Source organism: Botrytis sinoallii (genome assembly GCF_014898435.1).
Source record: "Botrytis sinoallii strain Bc 23 chromosome Unknown BSIN_039, whole genome shotgun sequence".
Taxonomy (NCBI): Eukaryota; Fungi; Ascomycota; class Leotiomycetes; order Helotiales; family Sclerotiniaceae; genus Botrytis; species Botrytis sinoallii.
In genome coordinates this window covers 192,238-208,107 of record NW_024066066.1, presented here as the reverse complement: position 1 = coordinate 208,107, position 15,870 = coordinate 192,238, and the positions used below count along the sequence as shown (strand labels likewise).

General features: G+C 41.1%; 3 protein-coding genes across 3 annotated transcripts; 1 reads left to right on the top strand and 2 right to left on the bottom strand.

Annotated features, from left to right (window-relative positions):
* Positions 1 to 570: 570 nt before the first annotated feature.
* Positions 571 to 2,711, bottom strand: EAF02_012073 (uncharacterized protein). The gene is made up of 2 exons (XM_038908121.1): positions 1,449 to 2,711; positions 571 to 1,394 (listed from the first exon to the last, which is right to left on the bottom strand). Exons 1-2 carry the CDS (start codon positions 2,167 to 2,169, stop codon positions 1,066 to 1,068), a joined length of 1,050 nt encoding a protein of 349 aa, XP_038752141.1. The 5' UTR covers positions 2,170 to 2,711; the 3' UTR covers positions 571 to 1,065.
* Positions 2,712 to 6,640: 3,929 nt separating this feature from the next.
* On the top strand, positions 6,641 to 8,883 carry EAF02_012072 (uncharacterized protein; the record flags this gene model as incomplete). The annotated part of the gene is made up of 4 exons (XM_038908120.1): positions 6,641 to 7,819; positions 7,922 to 8,221; positions 8,311 to 8,474; positions 8,742 to 8,883. 4 exons carry the CDS (start codon positions 6,641 to 6,643, stop codon positions 8,881 to 8,883), a joined length of 1,785 nt encoding a protein of 594 aa, XP_038752140.1.
* A 5,292-nt stretch (positions 8,884 to 14,175) lies between these two features.
* Positions 14,176 to 15,153, bottom strand: EAF02_012071 (uncharacterized protein; the record flags this gene model as incomplete). Its single annotated transcript, XM_038908119.1, has 2 exons — positions 14,176 to 14,668; positions 14,864 to 15,153. 2 exons carry the CDS (start codon positions 15,151 to 15,153, stop codon positions 14,176 to 14,178), a joined length of 783 nt encoding a protein of 260 aa, XP_038752139.1.
* Between the last annotated feature and the right edge of the window lie 717 nt (positions 15,154 to 15,870).

Sequence of the window (15,870 nt, the reverse complement as noted above, 5' to 3'; positions counted from 1 at the left end):
CGATTCCCAACGGTATAGAAGAATAATAACCGTTCAACTAGTCTTTAATGCAGCGGTTGGAAAGGACCTTAATCAACAAATGCAAAACGATTCATGAAGCTATCGTAAGGGAAATTTGAAATACCTATCGAAAAACTCCCAAGATGTTGTTTGAAACGAGCAACAGATGCGAGACCTTGGTCATATGTAGATCAGAAACAAGGTTCAATCTCATAAGTCGTCGCGTCACAGTGGCAGGTCTTATTGAACTTGATAAGACCAGGATGAGGGGCAACGAGACATCAATATCATTCGTTGGATCGGGTAACGGTTGCCCCGACATACGTTTTATCCAAGTAGTGGGCATGGGCCAGTTATTGACTTAATGAGCGAAGAATGCCAGTACCCAAGTAGTTGAGAGGCGATTCAATTTGTAAACCACATCCGAAATGATTTAGTTGGAAGTTGTCAATAAGTAGTTTCGCAATTTGTTATTAGTGACAGTCGTGAGATGCCACGAGGAGCAGGACGGGCTATTCCCACGCGTGGGGGATGCTAAAGGGAGTGTAACTAAATATTCTAGCCAAACCTTGCGGAGACATATGTCAGACAGACTTTAGTTAGTACTTAGTGGTTAGTTCAACAGACCAATTGTGGCTCATGTATATCACTTGTGGATACGAAGACAAACGAGGAATTTATAAAGACGATTGGGACAATCAAAGTGACTCCGGAGTCCGGAGGTGTATTTCGGTCCGGTAGTGTATTAGATGTGTAGGAACCTTGCTAAGACACGGTAACAGACCTGAATAGAAAAGCCCTCAAGTGATTTAATCTCAGGAATAAAAGATAGGTATCCAAATAACTATCTAAAATGGGTCGCTAAGACCTTATCCAAATCCAAAATTTTGACGACCAAAGTAGTGGGTATAAAGCGAGTGTTCTCGTAGCTTTTGAAAATCTAACCTCCCAATGTTGTGTGTACTTTGTCAGATCAATTCGTTCAATTCTCTCGTTCGTTTCATCAATCATATCATCGTAAGTAAATTCCTGGACTTTCTTCGAAAGATATAGCGATCGAGCTTCCTAATTCTTTTGAGCCATACTCAAAGCTACATCCTTAGTTGCGAAACTAAAAGGACTTTTTGTCATCTCCGGACTTCTTGGACTCATTTTGATGGCAAATAATTCATCTTCTGTTTGATCTTCTTCTGTTGTTTTTTGTGACACATCACCAATTGCAAGAGCGTTTAGAGAACCCATGCCATGTTGTGAGGAATGATTTGGTGGATGTTGAGCGACAAGACGTGTTGGTTGATGGCGCGAAGTTCCCCCATGAAACAAGGAGAATGACGAAACAGCGACATCGCCCTGTTCGGGAGATAATGGGTTTTGCTGACTTTCGAATTTGGGTCCTAGGACTTGTTAATCTCATCATTTCATTCAAGGACATTCAACTTTGTACGTACCTGAAACATTACTTAAGTCGTGGGCACTAGTTCCTAATTTCAACCCCTTAAGCTTCTCGGATAACCTACCACCACCGGGTGTTTTTGGACTAGTTGGAGTAGCATTTTGTTGTACATCCGGCTGTGTAACTCTTGGCCCAACCCCAAAGTTTTCCTCAATCCATTGCTTTTCCTGCATGGCCATTTCTAGACCTATTCCCTCTCCATTTGTTTTCATTTCCTCATCAATTTCCCTTTGTAAGACGGATATCCTTTTCTTCGCCCAAATTGTATGCAATACACCTTTCCGTCCAGCTTGTCGTGCAGTCAATCCTAATTCGGGTGGGAATATCGCAGGTAAAGGGTTTGTTTGAATTGTCTTCCCTCCCACTTGTGATAACTTTATGATTCTTGGTATGCTAGCTCCCGGAGCCAGTAGAAAGTAAAGTCGATGCAGTTTCCCTTCTGCTCCATCTCGTGCGGATAGAACGGTACTTTTCCCTTCCCATGATACCTCCCAATCTCCCATATTTTTGATGGATCCTTCGGTAGATTCATCTTCCCATTCTACCATCAATATTTTTGTTCCTTCATTTCCTCGGCCAGATTCGAATTCGAAACGTGCGAGAGCTGTTGAAGACGATAATGCAGGAGAAGCCGGTTCTGCATTATCAGATGAAGTAGGTAACGGTACACTATCAGGCTCGAAGTGCAATCGTGGTGCAGAAGTTGAGACTGCCATTTTGTGTAATGGTTCTTGACGATCTGAACGAGCTCTAGGGGAAGTTTGGGGAAGCTTCGTCTGAAGTTGTATAGGGTTTATTGCGGGTTAATCCATTGGGATTAAAAGTCGGGTTAAATCGCAAAACAAAAAACAACGTAACTATCTGCTTTCCAAGTTTAGCCAAGAAAACGCACGCGGCTGCTATCTCTCTTTGGGATGTCAAAGGTGGAGATAGTATTGATCGCAGGTGTTCATGGGTAAGGTGTAGAGGGAACAGTGACAGTAGTATTTTAATGTGGCGCAGTAAAGGTAAATTGAACAACTTCTTAAAGAGGGGTTGGATAAGGTGGGGATGACATAATTTCCGAGGTGATGAAAGTTGATAGAAGGGGAGGAATACAGAAATATAGAAATACAGAAATATAAGAGAATAGAAGAATGGAAGATTAGAAGATTAGAAGATTAGATGGTCGATTTAAAACACCTTGACTATGTTGGTGGTTTGTCTCCGAGTACCTTCCCTTCCTAGAACTTCTCTTTTTTGATATTGGGTTGCAGATGCTAGACCTCTTTTTCCCCCTTTCACCTCTCGGGAATGTAATCATATCTATATTGGATTGAAATATTAGTGATCACCTATACTTCGTCGATTAGCCAATAAGAATGACACGGAAGTATTCTTAAAAACCACTTGGGACTTTTCGTCATAAATCTCCAAATTCAGCCAAGAGTACCCAGGTACCTAGGCATCAAACTCTCCAAGTCAATATACATGTTGATTCATTCCGTCGTATCAGGATGACAGGAAGAGCATATAAGGAGGGGCCAAGAATCCAAAAGCTGGTGAAATTACAGGGAAAATTTGCAAATTGATCAAAGTCGCGTGGTGAGTGATTACTTTTGTTGTCTTTCGTTGGTTGCTGGCCAAGACTGGATGTCGAGTATGTGAAGGATTCTAATAATAGTTTGGACTTTTGGACTTTTGGTGGGTAGTATACATATAATCATGTGTTACCCTACAGATGCATAATATTAATCAATTTTGAATCAATTTTTTGGGTCTCAAACAGGGTTAGCCATTCGGTCGGAACGTCTAAATGGAGAATAACCATGTATCTATCGTCAGTCATGTTGTAGCCATACAATACATCTACCACCGAAGGAAAACATTCTGTTTGTCTTACCAACCACATCAAACTCAACCGATATAATCAAGTGGCACCACACTGTCAACTATCTACGTAAGCTAATAAGAAGCATTCATGTACTAATTGGCATGAGTTTTTCAGTTCAGATTTCTAATCCTAGTCCCCTCGACCAGCTACAGCTATAGCTACCACTGCAGCTACCCACAGCTATACATCAAATAGATCTTGTGCGTACCTGGTTCTACACATGTTGCGGCATGGTTGTTAGAGATCCTAGTCCACAAGTCTAATTCCTGATGGCATCTTATCAAGAGTACAAAACGGCTGAATGAGACTTCCTTCAAAAGCCCAAAAGCCATTTTTGTTAGTATGTCCATCTTGAGGAAGACTCTCCCCTCAATGCACACCTACTGTTGTATCACTACATGAACAAGCCACTATTTCCAACACTTTGTCGTATAGCTCATGTACAATATACATAAGCGGAAGTTTCTCGAAACTCCAGGGGGATCAAGGATTTATCCCAATCATAGATGTTGGTAAAGCGGGGTAGAAGATTATCTAAGGTCGACGTTACCATGGATTCATTGTTCGCACCGTTCCGTAACGAACACCACGCCTCTCTGGATGCAAATAAGCATTCTCGGGAGGATTTCGTATCATTTCTTGTACACAGCACACTCGAAATAGATTTATCTCGATTCCGGTGGATTAAAGCCATGTGCTTCCATCAAAATCAAATGTAACATTCTCCCCTCAACACTATCTCAGGTCAAATTCGTTGTCATACAAGTGGTTATCTGAGTGAGATCCAGGGACGATCATCACAAATTTATTACATTCAATCCTCATATCCCCAACAACAATGCGGTCTCAAATTGTATCTCGCTACATGATTTGAACAAGTTCCTGTATCAAAGTGGCATATCTGTGCCTTGGATCTCATCTTATCTCATCCATTTCCTAGGCATCAGCATGTCCTAGTCTATGGACTGCACCAACTGTATCGGAATTGCTTTATCTGACCATTCTGATATCTATAGTTTCTGAAGCGCAGTAATCAATTTCAACCCCGACTGAGTTTCTAGGATTCTCTTTGTGTGGACTAAATCCAAATTACAGAAGGAATCATCATAGTTGTTTCAATACGACACCGAGGTTTTCTTTCTCGGTATCAACTGCCAGTCGTCTACAAGGCACCAGTCTTATTCGCTATGATCTCCTTCAATGAAGAATATTTTGATCCCCTAGATACAACATTTGTTTTCAACTGCAGGAAATGATTCTCAGCTGCCAGGCTTATTGATGACTGCAGACCACGGGCTTATCTTTAGAACAGCATCTTCACCGCTACATCTTCAAACTCTAGTCTCTTTTCAATCCTTCTATCCATGTTTGACAAGATTACCAATGAGACCCTTCAAATCTAGGAATCACTGTAGGTGGCCGCCGGGTATACACGAGACTGTTGTCCGATTCCTGAACATAAGGAATTGTCAATCGAAGTCGATAGGCGATTGATGAATGTCACACGGACGAAATCAAAATTGGAACCGGAGTGTTTGATTCTGTCTGTGGAAGTTGTCATCAGCTATTGACGGGGTAGAAATGGCTTGCCATTCTTCGAGAATTTGTTCCTTGAGCTAAGTTATGACTGGATGTTGTTAGTGACCTCATGGCCACTCGGTGATCTGTAGACGTTTTTTCACTTTCCTGTTTCTTTCGCATCCGGGCTGTATATACCCCACTGTCATCATTGAGAGCACACCTTATGAATAAGTATGCTTTGACTCTCGCATATGGTCGATGGAGTTGGACGTCTTATTTGTTCTTCTTTGATATGATACTCAACTGCTCATCTTGTGTGAACTCAGGCCTAATCGAGGATTTTTACATCTTTCTGTTCTCAAAAACAACTTGTGAAAGAGCGCAAATGCTGCCATGTCTTGATGGATAAAAGATCTGTTTCTTGGGTTCAGGCGGTATATCATAAGAGAGCACAATTTGCATGAAGACGATGACATGGTAGCGGACATACATGGCTTCCTCTTCCCAGACCTCCAATGATATGTGAGGTATGTCTAGATATCCAAGAAAAGTTTGTACATTGATGGCCGAAACGAAGCAATTCTAAGGAAATTCACCATGGTGTAATGTACTTCGCCTTGTTCAGTGAAATGCTAACTCCACAGATTATTCTACAATAGAAGCTCCGTGTACGCACTACCTATACAATGCTACAAAGATATTCAGCGATAAATTACAAATTCCAATTTTCCGGCACATTTACAAAATATGGAGGTCATACAATGCGTGCTTTAGATTGATGTATCATGTGAATATTCACCCGGAACCTCGTCATATGATTCCAAGGTTGGCTTTGGATGGGAGAAACAAGGGACAAATAGTCGTCAACAATCTCCAATGTTGGTATGTGTAAAAACAGAAAAACGACAAGAAATAACTGTGACGTCTATTGTTCAGCACAATAATACACATGATTATATCCCGCATAAACTACCGTGTATGATTTAATTCAGCTTCGACTTGATAATCTCCACTTCCAATCCTCAGCCCCTTGTTTACCCCGCAATCAACACTCATATGTATCAACTAACTAATAAAGCGAATTTCATTGGACCTGCTTTAGCTTAGCTCCCCGAAAAAGACGACCTTCTGACTAGCTTCCATTCCAAAAATATACCGAACTCTTTCCCAACAAAAGTAAGTCGACGCCAAAGTTACAATTATTTGATTTAGTGTATTGCTCTCAAGCTACCCCACCATGTGTTAATCCACAAGTGTCAATACATGACCCAATCATTAAGAAGAGGAGAAGCCAAGCGGGCGAATGGGTTGATTCCGTGATCCGGGGAGGGGAACTTGTGTTCAGATATCCTTGCATACCTATTGGTAGACCCCCATATACTTTATTATGCCTTTATTATCTGGGTGATTTTGCAAGTATTTGATACTCGGATTTCATCTGAATGTCAAGAATAACAATGCTCCTTTCTTACACAGATTGTGAGGATTGAACTTCGTTGATACTAACATAAAGTTACCGATCATTACGCCAACAAAAACATATATACAATCGGTAAGTGTTCAGTAAGCCCCTTGCATTCATGTTGCTTTGTGGATTGATGTTTCTACTTTAGGTATCGATTGCGTAGCATATTTTGTAAGATTGATTATTAACAAAATCTTCGGGTTCTTTGTCCTTTAGACTTGGCATCAATCGTAAGTAGATGATTCTCAATTTCCAATCATTTGACATATAGGCCTTCTCATATTCTTCCTAGAAAACTTATATTTCAATTTAACAAATGATCCCCAAAATGACATCTACACCACACAATAATTACGATTTCATAATCGTGGGAGCTGGCCCGGCCGGACTATCCCTCGCAGCACGCCTCTCATCAGCTCCTTCTCATCCATCCGTCCTCCTCATTGAAGCAGGAGGTCCCAACAATGACCAAGAATATCTTGTTCCAGCTGATCGTTTTACTCTATTTGGCACTCAACCCTCTTTAAACTGGGGGTACAAGACAGAGCCCTGTTCTCATCTAGGAGGTCAACAAATTGATTATTCCCGAGGAAAAGGAATTGGTGGTAGTACCGCTATAAACTTTTCCTGTTGGGTAATCGGGGGAGCGGAAGATTTCAACGCCTGGGCTGAAAAGGTCGATGATGATACATGGTCATGGACGCGTGTTAAAGAACGCCTCAAAAAAATCGAACATTACCATGATGAAGTTCCAGACCAATATCGCGAATTTGTGAATCCAAACCCAGAAGATCATGGAACCGAGGGGCCACTTCATCTTTCTTACGCTCCTGTTTGGGAAAAGGGGTTGACGGATGTTTATATAGCAGCTAGACAAGCCGGACTGCCATTGAATACTGACGTGAACTCTGGGAATCCAATTGGAATGGGTATGGGCTCTTCTTGTATGCACAATGGGTTGAGAACAACGGCTTCATCTTATTTACCATTAATGGGTCCGAGATTTGAAACTATCCTCAACTCCCCCGTCGCAAAAATCCTATTAGACGGAAAGAAAACGAGAGGTATCAGAACAATCGATGGCCGAGAATACTACTCCCGTAAAGATGTCATCCTATCAGCTGGTTCATTGAATAGTCCTCAACTTCTTCTCCTTTCTGGAATCGGTCCTGCTTCCGAACTCAAGGCACACAACATACCAATCATCAAAGATCTTCCACAAGTAGGAAAGAATCTTCAAGATCATTGCTTTTCTACCACAACCCTGTTGATGAAAGAAGGATCAAATAATCGTATGGAATTTGAAATGAATGAAGAGATGAAGAAATCAGCAAAGGAAGGGTGGATTAAAGATAAGAGTGGAAAGTTGGCGGAATTATATTGTGGTGTTCCAATGGGCTGGTTCAAGAACGAAAAGGTTTTGGAATCAAAAGAATTTAATGATTTATCGGAGGATAAAAAGGCCTTTTTAAGACAGAAAAATGTTCCTACCTTTGAAATTGCTACGGTATGTGTTCATTTTTGTTTTTGTTGCCGCTCTGCCGGTCACTGCCGTAGAGGCTTATTCGCTTCACCTCCCCTAAATCATGAACTAACATCCATACTCTAGCACGTACCTCCCCTTTTTACAGGCACCCACGTCCTCTCCTCAACAGATTCCTACCTAACCTGTCTCTCCTTCGTCATGAACCCCCAAGCAACAGGCAGCGTCACACTTTCTTCTGCCGACCCCTCTGTACCACCGAAGATCGATGCGAATCTACTTAACCATCCATATGATCGACGAGTCCTTATTGAAGCAATAAGAAAAACAATGGAGTTTTTAGACACGCCTGTTTTTAAAGAGAAGACTGTAAAAATGATTGGAGTTCCCGAGGGTGGCGTTGGGGCAAGTGATGAAAGTATCTGGGTTAGTTCTAGTTTTCATTTTCATGTCTTTACACGTTTTTCCGTTATCTTGAATTTCCTACAAATAAAAAAACTAACAAGAAATTGTAGGAACACTGCCGCAACAATCTTTTCAGTAGTTGGCACATGTGCAGTACAGTACGCATGGGTAAAGATAAAGATGAGAGTACAGCATGTGTAGATACGAATTTCAGGGTGCTGGGTGTGGAAGGACTGAGAGTGGTGGATTTGAGTGTGCTTCCGCTCTTGCCAAAGTGAGTACGGTTCTTTTCTTTTTATTGGTGATTTTTTCTAGGTTATGTTGTATTCCCTCATTGTTTGACCCCTTTCCGGGAGTAGCGTTCAAGATGGTTGCGCATAGAAAGTGGATTGATTCATTAAGGATTTTGCCACCTGCTTTCTTATATTCTTCCCCCTCATTGGGTGGATGAGTGTATGGAGTAGAAAAAAGGGCATAGGTAATGAAGAAGGGGGTTTGAATGAACAGGGGAATGATTCCGCTAATACGAATGTGAAAATAGTAATCATACACAATCAACAGCATACCTAGTGGGTGAAACGGCAGCCGAGAAAATGATGGAAGAATATGCGTTAGATTCACCTGGTAATGCTTCTACTCGGCGGGATGCTGGGGGAAGTGGTGAGTTTAGGTCCAGTCTTTAAACTTAAGGGGCTTATGGGATGAACGGGAGAGATATTATGAAATAGGGTATCGAATATGAGTTAATGGATGTGAAATGGAGTTATTGAGTTTACAAGAAATTTGGAGGATGTATATACATATATATTACTGGAAGTCTTTGTGTCTTTGGTTTTTTAAGTTTCAGGTTTGTCTTGAATTGGTTGTGATATCGGGACTTTAGACTCATGATTTGGTCGGTTATTGTTAAGATAGCAAGATTAACATTGGGTACCTATTTATATCTCAGCCTTTTACATACATCGATTCACTTTTGCTTCATTTCACTTCTCTCTCCATAAGCTCCGCTTCAGAACAGACAATTGATACGATCTAGTTGAGGGCACAACAAAGAGGTATCTAAGTAAGACGGGCTTTTGTTCGGTAAACAGATAGCTTAAAGACGGAAGAATCAGAAGCTACATGAACTATCACCCGCACAACGCCAGATTCTGCCGATGGAGAAAGAATGACATACTCCCAAGTAACCCACTAAAATCCCAACTCAACACTCTCCCTCTTCATTCACTTTCCCATTCTCCAACAACCAATCTTCACTCCTTTATTCACCTATCTCAAGTCTCCTCTCTCAAATAGATACCGAAAAATTCACCCTTGTCTATAAAAACAAACCGCCCGTTTAGCGTAGTGGTTAACACGCATCACTGTAAGTATAACCGTTTCCAAAAAAATATAAATATGGATAATGAGTTAATGAATGAAAAATAACGTATCGATGAATACCAAAATGATGAGATCCAAGGTCCGAATCCTTGATCCGGCTTCTACTATTTTTGGCTTGGGGTTTGGGGTTTGGAGGAGAAAAATTTTTGTGGTGTATATGGAGAAAAGAGGAGGGAGAGGGTGAAGAAGGAAGAAAGGGATGAAAGGGGTGAGAGATGTTGTGATTGATGTGTGGTATCATCTTTTGGTTAAATTGTCGATAGGCAGTCAGCGGATTATCTCTTGTTTTTAGAATTCTGGATCTGGAGAACTGGGCTCGGAAAAGTTCAATGGCTGAATCTTTGGGTTGGATGAAAACCCTGATTCAGTTTGAGCAATTGAATTATGAGTTACTACATGAGTGAAGTGATAAAAGAAGGCATTCCAAGCAAGGCAAAGGAATTAAGAGAAGCCAATATATAAGTCTGAGCATGGGAGATGAGATATTAAATATCAATGCAATACCGTTAAAGAAATGATGGATATGGTTCGAGAAATTCTAGAGTTGTATGCATATTTCTCTATAAATCCTATAGTCATAAAACTCCGGCTGAGAGAGGAACAATCTTTTCAATTTCTCATCCTTTCAATAAAATATTTTCGCTTATTATCATTTCCCCCTTAAAATATTTTTGTCTCTCGTATCCTTAGCATCCTTCTCCTTTTGACCTATCACTTCTGGTTTTTTCTTCACTTGTCGTATCAATCAGTTACTTTATCCTAAAATTCCTTCAAGTCGTGTAGTAATTCTATGCCGCTTATTTTCTTTGCGCAGCCCTCTGGCTTTCCTCCGATGTCCCCTCCAGCTAGCCCCTCTCATTTATTTCATGCCATTGAAAATGAGAAATCAACTCAACAAGTATATAAAAAATGAGCATTGCTCATCACTCATAGTTTTTAAAACTCCGCTCTCAATTCTGAGCTAAATACAAACTCTCTCCTCGCATGAATGTCCCAAATGTCTAGATAGAAATTGAGGTAAAATCAGATATATCGTAGCTGCACCCACCTAATAATTCGAAATTTCACCCGCTGCTGAGATCCCATCTTTTGTTTCAGACCTGCCATTAACTTTCCTGATACTACCCCTCTACACTCTATCTCTAATACCTGTAAGACTTTGTCATCGGCCATTTTGACTCACATCTCGCATGTGAGAAGAGCATGAGGACTCCCACTCATGACTCACCACTTACTGACTCCTTCCTCCTTTCTCAATCGCCCTCCCACACATTACACCAATTTTTATCTCATCCATCCATCTATCTATCCATCCATTCCACTTATCTTTAACTCTTTCCATCACAGCCCCAAACATTACCACCACCTCTCAAATCCTACTTCCATTATACTCCTTCATATCCTCTTCACACTCAATTTCTACCTACATCCCTATCTCCTCATTCCTCAATCCTCATCCAAGCCATCAAAATTCTGCTCTCTAATTCTCTCAATCTCATAGCGCAGAGGAGTAGATGGATAGAGAAGTGATGTGACAGACAGATGAGATTCACACACAACACACAACTCCATGCTCCATACTTTCAGATCTGCACTAAGGAGAGAATTAGATAGTGCAATTTCCAAATAAGTGAGCAAAGAGTAAATACAACCATAGTGTAAGACAAATGGAAAAAATGAAAATTAGCAAGGAAGTGAAATGGGAGAACTCCCAAAAGGTGCTAGAAACTGGACACTTAGACCTCAATTTTGCAAAGCGATGCAAGAGGAAAGATGATGAATTCAACGCCAGGGAACGAACCAAAGAATTCCGAGTCAAATGATAAATGGAAGATCATATCCAATAAGTCAAAATAAAAAACTCATCATCTCATCTCATCACCGACAAGCAGCAAGATAACATCGCAAAATATATTATTTATACATACCGCATCACATCACAGACTATCCATGCATTCGCTCAATCTTCCATCCAAAGCTCATATTTTTTCATTCTCTAATCTTTACACACCTAGATGATAGAAAATACAAAGTGTATTCCTCCTTTTCCTCCTTTTCCTCCTGTTCCTCCTTTTCCTCCTTCCTCTTTTCCCCTCTTACTTCCCTCTCCCTCCTTCTCCCTTCCGTCTTATCTTTTATCTCCCTTCCCCATCCCATTTCACCAACACAATACCTATATAATACAATACAGTACAATACAAACACAAACACAAACACAGATATCAATAGATTTATTTAATCCATGCCTAGGTAGATACCCATCCAAACATATATTTCAATTCAATTCAATTCAAAACTCATTACATCAATAAATGCACAAAAATATCAATACCTTCACTACCAAATACCAAATACCAAACAGCAACTCTAGCAACTACACCACAAACCACACTTCTAATCTCCACTCTCCAGTTCCAACAGACATCTCGCCTCACCTTATCTCATCTCACCTCTCCAAGTAGAACCAACCAGAACCAGAACCAGAACCAGAAACAGATCCAAATCCAAATTCGAATCCAGACCAGAAACCCAAGAGAGAGAGAGAAAAGTCCCCCCTACCCCTTCCTCCCCACCCCCTCGTGACATATACCTATATATATAAATCCATGAACCGAACCAAACCAAATCAATAAACGACACACTCGCAAACCATCTATTTATTTTACTTCCGTGGTTTCGATTATTTATATATGGATGGGTACATGAATATATATAAACATATAAACATATAAACATATAAACATATAAACATATAAACACCCCATCAACCCCATCACCTCTCATCTCCTCTGCTCATCTCCTCTACTCCCCATATTCTCATACCCCCCTCCTATATCCCCCTCCTATACCCCCATATTCCCATATCCCCCCTTCTCAAAAACAAAAACAAAGACAAAAACAAAGACAAAAACAAAAACAAAAACATACCTCTCCTGTAAAAAAACCAACCACAACAACCACAACCACAAACCCACCACCTCGTATCAACAACACACCGTGATCAATCAATCAATCAATCAATCGATCAATCGATCGATCCAAATCATCCCCTCCCATCCCATCTCATCCGGTGCAGTCCGGTCCGGCACCTGACAAATGACCGACCGACCGACCGACCGACCGCTCCAATCTCGTATTCATCTATCTACTCATCCATTCATCTATCTGTCCATCTACCTATTCATCTATCTATCCATCCATCTAACCTACCATACAGCACAACACAACACATCACAACACACCACAGCAAAACAAAGCACAACACACCACACCACATCACACCGCACCACAGCAAAACAAAGCACAACACACCATCCCACTAAGTCAAGTCAACTCAAGTCAAGTCAAGTCACTCAACTCATCAAAGTCCAATTTCCCAATCATCAAAACATCTATTAATCGCATGCTTACATTACCTATAGCTACCTAGCTAACGATACCAAGCTATAGTGAACGTTACCATACCTCGGGATCTCCCAAGAAGTAATCTAATCCATCTACTGTTGTGCTTCCCCAACCCAGCCAAACCAAGCCCAACTGCATGAGAAAACCCCTCCCCCCTCCCCCCAAAAAGACGTAACACCATAAAATAAACCACTCTGGTAAATCTTGAAGAAGACACCGACCACCCACTAAGAATTCAGGCAAAATCTCTAGTGTGAACGGAAATACCCGTCCGATTCACACCTTTACACTGCATAATCTACCCTCGTACTGCGTCTTTGCGACTTTTCATACCACAAATCAGACCACAAACTACCTTGAAGAGAGATTGAGTTTCGCCGCATCCATCTTTATCCCAAACATGTAACACAAGATACCATCTCACCAATCTTTCTCCTCTCCCGGTAGTTGCATTTCTTGTCTTTAATTGGTCAACTACCCCATCTATTCGGACCTTTACCAACATGCGAATTTCCTTGGCTCTATTCAAGCTCTCCAATCAGTCGTACAAAACTAGAGGTAATAAATCTTGGTTCTTTAAGAAGCCGGGGAAGTGTGAATAATTGCCGATATGGCGTTATTCGATTGATTAATGTCTTTCATCCAGGACCGGGTAAGTCCATTTCCCCATTCCCCTCCAATTCTCCATGTCCATCTTTAAATCCCCACGGCCCCACGATTTCTATCCTGTGCACAATGTATCGATATATTATACTTTTCTCAATCGCCTTCATTCGAGAAGTGGCACAAACAATGTTTCATAACTCGTCACCTGTAAAAATTCGTGGAAGCCAACCGAGAATATGTACATAAACGTTACCAAACCATGACGTTCTGGTATGCCGGTATTTATTTATCGTCTCGTGTTCCCTGTTCTGACATCCGTAGTCTCTTGTCGGGAAATATACTGTCCTTTCATCTTCAGCCTCTTATACCACACCCGACGTCTCCATGCCTTTTATCACCGACGCCGTACTGTATGTTTGAATCATTTTACTACTGACAGTCTGTAGCCTGCAATATAGTACCTCAAAAATCCCTGACTGATATGGTCGTGTTGTATATCCAGATGGCCGTTTCGTCGCAAGTTGCAAGTAAATGTTCGTCGCTCAAGGCTTCAAGTAAATGATATATTGAGAACCTCCGGATCATCTCCAACCCCCAACTCTTCCTTCATCCCACCTCTCTTTCCTTTCCCTCCTGGAATAATAAACTTTCTTCGATTCCCTATACTTTCTAACCCAATCACTAGCTTCCCTTTCCGTAGCAACTCCATCACCCTCCAGAAAGCTTTCTTCCATTGCTCTACATATCATTTCTTGTTCCTGAACACCTTGTCCTAATCTTTGATATAATGAGCTCGGTGAGAAGGGAGCTAAAGTTCTATCCATCTCGGATTGTTTTTGTTTCCATTGACGTTCCAATGCATGTGTAGATAATAATTGAGCTTGTGTTGAGGAGCGCAGGTGATCAAGTCGAGACTCAAGTTCCAATAGATGGGTCGCTAGCGCGATATTATCATCTAATGCAGATTTTAATGGTTCTTGTGATGTGGAAATGGATGGGTGTGCGGTAGATGTTGAATGTGTGAGGGCGGCTAGAAGGGCAGGGTTGGATAGTGCGGATGCGAGGTCTTGTTTCCTGGGTTATGTTAACAGTGTTCACTAAATAATGCGATGTTGCTGTCCTCCTTTTGCCAACCTCTTAATCGTCCTGTTGTACGCCAAAGGGAGGATACATGAGATTAATAGAGACATTTATGAGAATCATGATAGGTAGGATAAGAAACACCTGCAGAAGAAAATGTTCATCTGCATATGGCAAGGTAATACTTACGATTTATCCATCAATATGTTCGGGAGCCATTGATCTCCCGGATCTTGTATTTGTTGTGGTTGTTCTCGTGGAACATTTTCTTGTCTTCCTTCGTATTGCACCGATGGTTCTCCAGGTCTAGGAAATGATTGATTTCCAGTTCCCGCAGGTGTGCCTTGACGACTCACATCTCGGGAATTTGGTTTAGGCGGCGGTGGTGGTGGTGCATTCGGATCTATACCAGAGTAGGATTGAGAGTTTCGATGAGGGGTGTAGCTTGAAGAAGGATATGGAGATGGCGAGGAAGACATTATTGAGGATTGGTCTTCAAAATGCCAGATATTTAGAAGATTGAATTGTATATTATGTGCAACTTTGATTTAATGTATTTGATTTGGTTATGTATTTCGATGCATGGGTAGGCTAGACGTCGAAAGTTTAAGACTTAGTGTAAGGAACGTGGTTGTTGATGTGGATGCGGATGTTATATTACAAGATGGATAAAAGCTTGTGAATCGTGATGCATCATCACATTAAGCTTCAACCCCACGATTTGTTTGATAGGTCTCCATAATTTCACGTGTATGTATATTTAGGAATGCTTTTAAATTATTAATGAGTGTGTATAGCCATTTGTCAACATTTCACCTCTGATTTTAGGCGGTCTGCCTTGAGGATATAATCTAAGCTCACACCTAGTAAATAATAAATTCACTCTGCTCTCATATTTTGCCTGAGGAGTATTCATGGGGTATTCATGGGGGCAGGCCCCCAAACCCCCATAGCTCGCTGCGCTCGAAAGGTTGTTCTATACAATGTATTCACTCACCCAAATAGTCTGCCTCCACGGCAGTGGCTCCCGGAGGGCCAGCGGAGCGTCATTTCGTTTGAATTGTATATTGGTTCCATAAGAAAATCTCTAAAAACAACAAGATTTTAATGAAAGTAGGGTTTATATCAATTACTCTTTCAATTTTTGTGAACAGCCTGCCACCGAGGAACCAGCGGAGCGTCATCTGCACAATAGG

Coding starts and splice junctions, on each gene's coding strand:
- EAF02_012073 (XM_038908121.1), bottom strand. CDS start 2,169: ATGGCAGTCTCAACTTCTGCACCACGATTGCACTTCGAGCCTGATAGT. Junction 1,395..1,448: donor CGACTTAAGTAATGTTTCAG/GTACGTACAAAG, acceptor AACAAGTCCTAG/GACCCAAATTCGAAAGTCAG.